Here is a 9,382-nt window from a genome sequence, read left to right on the forward strand (position 1 = left end):
GCTCCAAAGGGAGGTTGATGGAAGTGGACGCTGATTCCAGACTGGGCTTTTCTCACTCAGTGGAAGATGCAAGTGCCCAGAGTCCTATAAAAGAGCCAGAAGATACTGGACCAGTTTGGACGGCGGAGCATCACTTCTTCAGATCAAGGATTACACTTTACAGCCTGTGTGTCCAATCACAAGCAGAGAAATCTCCTCCTCAGAGTAACAGCTGGATGGAGAACTGGAACGGGGAAGGGAGCCTGTGAGCATCTTAGCTGGATCACGACCCTCCCCTCTCCTGACTCACTCAGACTAAAGCCGAAGTCCATCCTTACTGAGTCGTCTCCTCACTTCTTCCTTGCTTCCCTCCACTGCAGCCACGCCGGCCTCCTCACTTTTTCTCAGGCCAGGCACCCTCGTGCCTCCTTTCACACCGACTGTTCCCTCTGCTTGGGATGCCTTTCCAACAGCCAGCGGTCTGTCTTACCCTTCACCTCCTTCAGGTCTGTTCAGACGTCACCTCCTAAGAGAGGCGCTCCCTGACCACCGTGTAAAGCAGACAACTCTCTCTGCTCTCTCGCATACACTCACCTCGACCCTCTCCTGCTTTATAGCCTGTCACAGTGCTCACCGACCCTTACCCGCCGTCATATAGCTATGCATGGCCCACCTCCCTGCTGGAATGTCAGCTCCAGGAGGGTAGGGCTGTGTCTTGTTCCTGGCTGTCCCATGGTAGATGCTCGATAAATTCTGGCTAAACAGAAGCATGAATGGATGAGCAAACTTTACCTTCAGGCCCTCCTGGTGCTGTGCAAGCCTCTCCTCAGCACCGCGCGCCTTGCCCCAGAGGCCCCCTGTGGCCAGGCCTTGCTCTGAGGCCCACCCCTGAACAGAATGCTGCCCCGTCCAAGAGGTGGTCTGAGGGGTCTCCCTGGACAGCTGACTTCCCCTGTTCCCCACGGAGCCCCATCCCTGGATCTCCTCCCACTTCCGGCCATGTTCCCCCACTTCCAGCCTTTCCTGACAGACTGGGTGCAACTGGAGGGGAGTGGCTGGTCGAGGGAGGTACATAAAGATCTTGGCCAAACATGGCTTTTCCCATAGAGGGGCAGAGAAAAGGACCCAATCAATTAACCTCTGACCTGGGTTTTTATGTGTACACACTCCAGTGCCTAATTAGCTCCCCCGTCCTCAAAGTCCAGCTTCCCCTTTGGTCTCTTGTGCATCAGGTGACTCTGATGCAGTGGCCACCCTGATTCAGGCGTCCCAGGCAGGGGAGGGGCTTGGGCAGGAGGAAACTTAACTCGATTTTTTGTTGAAAAACCTCAGCTTCTGTCTGAGGGGAAGCTGCTTTTAAAAATAAACTCGCCTTCTCAGGTTAATTCACAACACCAGGTACCTGTTCTAGAAACTTCTAAACAACGCAGACTCTCTGGGGAAGGCTTTCACATTGGTGGCAGGCCGTGTAGCAATGAGAGACATCTTGATGGTTTCTTCTCTCACAGGAAATTGACGACCCTTGCAGCTTGAACCCCAGGTCTGCAACAGCTGGGCTGGGTGTCTAGGACAGTGTGTATTGTTCAGCGGGGGGAACCCTTTTCTCAAATTAAACAGTCCACACCACTGGCACCTATAAGAGACTCAACAGATACTTAGTTTGCTAAACTTTATTTTATAGCATATACATTTACATTTACTAATCATAATGTCAATTTGTTAACACAATGAAGCCCTAATGGATCTGATTCTGAAATCAGGAGCTGGAGAGCTGGAGGCTTTCGTCACCTTGAAAGGCCAATTCACTCCTCTGTTTTGTTTTGCTCAGACCCGAGGAAAACCGTGATGCACGCAGGTGAAGAGCTACAAACGGAAACCAGCTCCTTTCCTCCTGCATCCTCAGACTCACCCAGCCTTTTGAAATGAATTGTCAACAAGAAATCTGTTTTCAAAGTCGAATCACCAACAACATCTAACAACTGTTCACATTCTTTATCACAAAAACTGAAGCCAGAAGAGAGACCCTAAAACTCTCTCTGACAGAATATGAATTACTGCGTGCCGTATTGATACATCTGCCATCACACAATTGAGTATCACAGCAGGACAGGAGTATGTGAATTACAAAGGGAAACCTCTTTCAGAGTGTTCTATGACAGGCCACGCGGAGGACCAATTTCTCCCACTTGGAACTTTTCCTGTCAGTCACATTTACAAGAAATTCAACTATATGCAAATAGGTGGTGGAATCAACGAATTGGATACCTGGACCAAGACAAGCTAGCTGATGAACACAAGGTAATATTTTGATAGTCTCTGATGTGACTTGTTTGGCTTATGACACATTCAAGTAGTCATCTTTCAGTTGTTTTTTTTTTTTTTTAAATACATGAAAAAATAGATTCGGATTACTTCTTTAAGCACAGCTTGGGCTTCCCCGGGATACAATCTGGAAACCACTGAGCTCAGGTAACCCGCCCCTCCCCCGACTCCTGCACACCCAGGAGACATGGCATTCTGGTCTATTCGGAGGGCAGAAATTAACAGCCAATTTTTAAAGCATATTTTTCTCTCTCTTCCTAGAATGTGAGATTTGGTCTTCAGCCTCAAAAAGAGTTTGGGGGTATTGGATGGAATTAGAGCCAGGGAGCCAGGAATGCCAGAGTCCTTTCCTATCCATTGCTCCTCTTGGCTACACGCTTCCTGCAAGGGTTTCACCCCAGATGGGAATCCAAGTACCATTTTTATTAACAGAACCGAAAACCAAACACTTCAGGGCCTAAGTGGACAGTCTTTTTCCCCCAAACCAATGCTTGGGACCTTAACATCCTCTAGTTAGAGAACTGGAGGATGGATATTGCAGACCAGTAGCAGCAAGGAAGTCAGGTCTGCAGCAAAGATCTTGGCTTAACCTACCCGGTGGTCGAAGCAGAGAAAGGGAAGAAGGGAGCGAACGGCCGCCCCGCCCTTTACAATGCCAGGCCCTGCAGAGGTTGGCTAATCATCCAGAAAAGGAAGCAGGGGATGGGGGAGAAAGGCCGAACATGGATGAACATAACAGTGACCTTGCCCATGTGCCAAGGTGAACGTTCTAGAGTTTTCCCAATCTGCTTAGTGACTCTCCAACCTCTGAAGGTGAGTCTAGGAAGAGGTGAAAAAGCAGACCTGGCAGAGAAAAAGCATAGGGGTACACCTCCTTACCCTAATTCCTCCCACCTAAACCTCACATACCATTTACCTCTAAGAGCTGGATCTCTACGAACTGGGTGGGTCCCTAAAACAGTCAAAAGTCAACGACAAGAGAAACTTTGTTCCCCACTTGGAACTTCTTCCTTGGTCTTCTTTCGACTGCTCAGGTGCAGACGGAAGTCAAAGTTTTCTGGGTTCTGTGGATAAATTAGAACAGCTCAAGGGGGGAAGCAGGGGGAGGTGTCACTGGAAAGTTTTTTCACTCCCTTGGAACTTCTAAGCCCTTGAACATTTCCAGCTCCCAAACAGGCCTCCAGAAAACTCCACCCTCAAAGCCACCTACTCTGACAAACAATATAAACCCAAATTATTCAGTTCTTACTGAGGGAGATGGATCAGATGAGTGTCAGATGACCAGAGAATACCACGGAGACACTCACCAACAAAAGACAGGTCAGTGGGTTTGCTCTGCCACCTCCTGTCTCCACAGGTGTCCCCAATGTTGGCCTTCAGGGGCTCCTAGGAGGGGGATCAGGGCTCTCAGCCTCTAAAACCTCAACTGGTGTGTCACCCACTCCCTCCACTGCACTGGGCTCCTCCTCAACGACCATTTGACCCTCTGTCCCCTCGGGTTCCTCCGTCCCCACCTGCCCCTGTTGCTCCTCCCCCTTCATCCGCTTGTTGACACAACCCAAATGACTTCTGTTGTCATTCTCACCACTGGAGGCATGAGGAGAGCCTTGCGGCTTGGCCTGTGGACCCTGGGAGGTTGAGGCCGGTGACTCAGCGGGCTGTGGGCTCCGAAGGGCCTCCTGATCCAATGCGTCCCTTCTCGAGCCTTGCCCTCTCTTTGGAATCTCTGGCTTCTTCCTGGTGTCTTCCGGATCGACAAGGACATAAGAGACAGGGCCCAAGCTCACCTTCTTTTTCTTCCTCATGGGAGCAGGGTTCTTTGCCGAGGCCCAGCCCATGGCCTTCTTCTTTGGTGGGCCCTCTGGACCACCATCTTGGTCTGACTCAGAGGCGACTCCAGGGCTCGCAGCTTCTGCCTGGGCATCGTGGGGCGGGTTGCTGGGAGACTTCCAGGCACATTTCGCTAGGGCCTTCTTCAAAGCTGACCCCTCCTGCTTCACGCAGGGCTTTTTGTTGCTCCTGATATATTCTGACATCTCCATATTTTCAGCATCATCAGCTTCAAGATCCTCCAAGAAGGCCGAGCTGTGGGAGTGGTTGCCTCTGGATTTCTTCCAGGGCACTGGTTCCTGCTTGGGAGTTTTTTTCTGCTTCTTTCTCCTGGGGCGAGTCTTAGCTCCAGCCTTTTGAACCAGAGGTTCAAGAGGGTCACCCTCATCTTCCACGTCATTCCAGCCGTCCAGGTTCTCCATCTTCAAGGCAGAGCCCACCTCTGCAGCCCACCCTGGCTCCTTCTTGACCTTCCTCGCTGTTGCCAAAGCCAAGGATGCCACTGCTTGGGCCTCAGCAACCCCTTGAGCCCTAGCTTCCTCCCGGCTGCGGATCTCGCCGTCCATGTAGAAGATGATTTGCACCACCGCCCCCAGAAGCACCCCCAAAGCTTCTGCCCAGTTCTCTGGGGGCTGATTCTGGTTCTGGGGTGGTGGGCACTGGTTGAGCTGAAGCAGGCGGACCACATCCTCCCAGGTGCGCCCCTCTGCATCCAGGAATTCACTCAGGTTTTTTAAAAACTCAGCATCCTGGGTGGGGTCCCTACAGACCACTCTCCAGATGCCCCCCCTTCCTGGGAATTCCCGGGGTATGGCCCTCAGATTCACACCCTCGCCCACCTCAATGAGAGCAGCTTTGGCATTCTCTTCCCTCAAAAAAATCTTGTTGAGCACAGAGTACGGGCCCAGCGGGGAGAGGACCCCGTTCAAGGTCTCCTCAGTTTCCACGTGGCCACAGTCCTCCGGGATGCCTGTGACCAACAGGCACCTGTGGATGTTCACCTCCATCCCCCGGCACCAGTCCTCCAAAAGGTTCACCGTCATGGTCGTGGACACCTGGCAGCTCGATTCCCACGTGTACTGAAGAGTCTACGACGTGGACCGGGACTGCAGCGGTCCCTAAACAGCAATCCTGTAAGGTGACAGGAGAGGGAGGTCAAATTCCCGGGAACACGGCCAGGCTCAGAGTTCTCAGCTGCCCCCTCCAAGGCTGGCCTGCAGGAGGCCTCGCGCTTTCCCAAGGCCTTCCTCCCCAAACCGGGCCCCGGGTGCTCACGCGGTGTCCTGGAATCGCCGAAAACCGCGAGCGGCCCCTCCCCGGGGCCTGGCTCTCGGTCAGCCCGTCAGGGATGCGGCAGCCCCGCCTCTGACCGCCCAGACGGGCCAACGAGAGGCCGCCGGGATGCAGCCTCTTACCAGGTGCCAGCTCGGGCCACGCCGGCACGGATGCTCTGGGCCAAGTGCCCGAGACGCCAGCGTCCGCCCCCGCTCGGACAGGGCGCGTCAGGTGGCGTCTCGCCTGGGTCCAGGCAGCTGCGCTGAGCCGAGGCCGGCGACCCAGAGCGCGCTTGCGCACTTGCTCTCGCGTAGTGCCCGCGGTCTCCATGGCAACCGATGGTTGCAAGCTAGCGCGTGGGCTGTGCAGTTGGGCCTGGGAAATCGCGTGGGAGTGCGACTGTTCACCTACTCACCGAGCCCGAGGTCTGCATGTTCTCCGATTGCCCTCCTGGACCCGGTCTTTCCACCTTTCTCTACTCAACGTGGGCCTCCAGGACGGGGGTAGGGGGTGCTGACTTCTATGGCTGCACCAACTACCCCTCTTACCCTCAGCCTTCCTGTTGGGTTGAGCCAACAAGACTCCTAGGAGACAACAGAAAGCAGAGGGCGAGAGGAAACAGCGGCTTCAATCCCCATGGGTTCCCCTAATAAAAGCCACAGCTCTTGTTGAGAGCCTTCTAGGTTAGCTACAGTTCCTTTTTCCAGAAATTTCCAGAAGTTTCTAGAAACTTCTCGATTTTCCACCCCCTTCAAGCCTGGGGATAGTGCCTCACCTTTCCTTGCTGGTTTCCTCAACTCACTGCCTACAGGTAACACCTTTGTTAATAGTTAATGAAACAGTCCTCAGTGACTCAGTTTGAGTTGCCATGTTTCCTGTCAGGCCCTCACTGATACATCTATCAATGTGGCTTCCTAACTGTGCGATCTTAAACAAGAAATTTGAGGTCTCTGAGCTCCTTCCTCTTCTTCACAATAGGAATACCAATAAAAACTTTCCTGATCTGTAAATTTTGAAGATTAGGGGAGATCACATATGAAAAATGCAGTGGGCCTGGGTATTCAACCAAAATCTGTTGTTTGGATTCCATTTTGGAATTGGCCTTTGCAAGACCAAATAGCCAGATATCCATTTCACTTTCCTCTCTGATATCCCTGAACTTGGGCATGATCAATATTTGTGTGATTGATTGCCCGAGTTGCCACATATTTTAGACATCATTCAAATTGCTAAATCTGAATATTTTTTTTTAATTTATTTATTTTATTTTTGGCTGTGTTGGGTCTTTGCTGCGGTGCGCAGGCTTCTCATCGCGGTGGCTTCTCTTGTTGCAGAGCATGGGCTCTAGGTGCGCGGGCTTCAGTAGTTGTGGCACGCAGACTCAGTAGTTATGGCTCGAGGGCTCTAGAGTGCAGGCTCAGTAGTTGTGGCACATGGGCTTAGTTGCTTCACGGCATGTGGGATCTTCCCGGACCAGGGCTCGAACCCGTGTCCCCTGCATTGGCAGGTGGATTCTTAACCACTGCGCCACCAGGGAAGCCCATAACTAGAGTTTTAAAATCTCAAGTGTTTAACATGTTGAAATTCTATGAATCAGCTGAAGAATGAATGTACATCACTATGCAGTGGTTTTAAAACGTTGCCATAAATTCTTTAACACTCCTTCTATGGAGAGGTGGGGATCTATGTCCCCTCTTCTCGAATCTGAGCAAACTTGTAACTGCATTAACCAATAGAAAGTGTGGTAGAAAGGAAATGATTGAACCAATAGTATCATGGAAGGGAAGCTACGTGACTCCTCAGGCTAGGAGGAGGCCATGCAACTTCTTCCTTGTTCATTGGGACAATCTCATTCTTGTATCTTTGAGCATCCAAGTAAGAAGTTCAACTATCCTTTGACTGCCATGCTGTGAGGAAGCCCAAGCCACACGGGGAAGTCACATGTGTGTACTCCAGTCAACGATTCCCAGCTGAGCCCAGCCTTCAAGTGAGCCCACCAGACATGGGAGTAAAGAAACTTGTAGATGATTCTACCCCCCAACCACTTGAGTCACTCCCTAACCACTTACATCATCCCAGTTGAGGGCTAGACATGGCATAGCAAAAACAAACCATCACTGCTTTACCCTGTGTAAATTCCTGACCCATAGAATCAGTGCGTATAACAAACAGTTCTATGCCGCTAAGTTTGGGGATGGCTTATTATGCAGCAAGTGATAACAGGAAGATATTGCAAAAGTAGAATGCGTCTAGGATTGGTGATGATTGACATTACTTCAAAAGACACAGAGAGCAACGATCTTTGGTCCCTGAAAAGATTCCCCAAAGTAGCTTTTTCTGGCAGTGCACCGAGTTTCACCTCATGGGTTTGTTTCAATGATATACCATCGTTACTATCAACAAGATCCTCCGGTTTCTCAGATGATGAGACGATAAATCTTCTACTTTAGTCAGTTACTTTTAGCAAGGAAGGAAAGGTTGATAGTTTGGTGAGTGTCACCATCAGCTGAGCTGGTCAAATATGTCTTGTTTCTTCTTCAGCCATTTAGTATCATAAAGCAGAGTAGCCAGAAGAGCAAGTTGTAGCTGACTTTGTTACAAGATTATAGTGCCAAACTTAAAAAAAATTGGGTACTAAATTTTAAAAATTAAATTGTAATATAAAATTTTGAATTTGATAGGATTTCAGATTTATTCTTATATTCCCTAAAGTTCATTCTATGATGGTGATTTTTGCCTGTGACCAAATACTCAGCATTCAATATTTTATTTTAAAAAATGTGTATTTGGGGGTTTCCCTGGTGGCACAGTGGTTAAGAATCCACCTGCCAATGAGGGGAGGCGGGTTTCATCCCTGATCCGGGAAGATCCCACGTGCTGCAGAGCAACTAAGCCCGTGCGCCACAACTACTGAGCCTGTGCTCTAGAGCCCGCGAGCCACAACTACTGAAGCCTGAGCGCCTGGAGTCCGTGCTCTGCAACAAGAGAAGCCCGCTCAATGAGAAGCCCGCACACTGCAATGAAGAGTAGCCCCCGCTGGCAGCAACTAGAGAAAGCCCGTGAGCAGCAACGAAGACCCAACGCAGCCAAAAAATAAAATAAAATAAAAAATGTGTATTTGGGGGCTTCCCTGGGCGCTCAGTGGTTAAGAATCCTCCTGCCAATGTGGGAGACATGGGTTCCATCCCTGACCCAGGAAGCTCCCACGTGCCACGGAGCAACTAAGCCCATGCACCACAACTACTGAAGCCCGTGCACCTACAGACCGTACTCCGCAGCAAGAGAAGCCACTGCAATGAGAAGCCTGCGCACCGCAACGAAGAGTAGCCCCTGCCCGCCACAACTAGAGAAAGCCCACACACAGCAACGAAGACCCAACGCAGCCAAAAATAAATAAATAAAATAAATAAATAAGTAAAACATGTGTATTTGGTCCTGACACATAGTAAACTCTTATTATCGTAAAGGCAAGAGTTCCAGGAGCCCTCCCACTGTTGAGTGGCATTCTTCTTATACCATCTTTCCATTGACCTGAAGTTTGTTCTGGGATGGTTAAACCATTGGGTCCAGGAAAGTAAGATTGGTAGCATAATGTCTACCAAATGGGATGTTCTTGTTAGAAGAGTGTAGCAAGTTGTACTAAAATCTAGTGGTAGCTGTCTGGAACTCTCATGCATGTAATACGTGTACACGTCTCGTGCATGTGTATTTTGGAAACGCTTTGGCTGTATCCACTAAAGGAAAGCAGATGCTAGCCCTACAACTTAGGAACTCCACGCCTAGCTATGTATGTACCCAACAGAAATGTGTTCCCTAAAACTATAAACAAGGATATTCATTGCAGCACAGTTCCTAGTAGCCAAAATCTAGAAGCTACCCAAACACCAATCAACAGAAGAGCGGATAAACTGTAGAATGTTCACACAATAAAATACTGAACAATTAGAATGAATGATCTACAATGACACACAACAAT

General features: G+C 50.0%; 1 protein-coding gene across 2 annotated transcripts; it reads right to left on the reverse strand.

Annotated features, from left to right (window-relative positions):
• Positions 1-2,312: 2,312 nt before the first annotated feature.
• LOC118885718 (paraneoplastic antigen-like protein 8A) lies at positions 2,313-5,683 on the reverse strand. Of its 2 annotated transcripts, none has more exons than XM_036834646.1 (2): positions 5,547-5,683; positions 2,313-5,262 (listed from the first exon to the last, which is right to left on the reverse strand). In XM_036834646.1, exon 2 carries the CDS (start codon positions 5,172-5,174, stop codon positions 3,678-3,680), a length of 1,497 nt encoding a protein of 498 aa, XP_036690541.1. In that variant the 5' UTR covers positions 5,175-5,262; positions 5,547-5,683; the 3' UTR covers positions 2,313-3,677. The 2 variants fall into 2 exon arrangements, with proteins under 2 accessions (XP_036690541.1, XP_036690542.1); XM_036834647.1 differs by having other exon boundaries at positions 5,407-5,655.
• Positions 5,684-9,382: the final 3,699 nt, after the last annotated feature.

This window comes from Balaenoptera musculus, chromosome 19, assembly GCF_009873245.2.
Source record: "Balaenoptera musculus isolate JJ_BM4_2016_0621 chromosome 19, mBalMus1.pri.v3, whole genome shotgun sequence".
In the NCBI taxonomy this organism is placed as follows: domain Eukaryota; kingdom Metazoa; phylum Chordata; class Mammalia; order Artiodactyla; family Balaenopteridae; genus Balaenoptera; species Balaenoptera musculus.

What these genes read in the sequence shown, in the direction of transcription:
- LOC118885718 (XM_036834646.1), bottom strand. Translation starts at nt 5,174, where the DNA reads ATGACGGTGAACCTTTTGGAGGACTGGTGCCGGGGGATGGAGGTGAAC.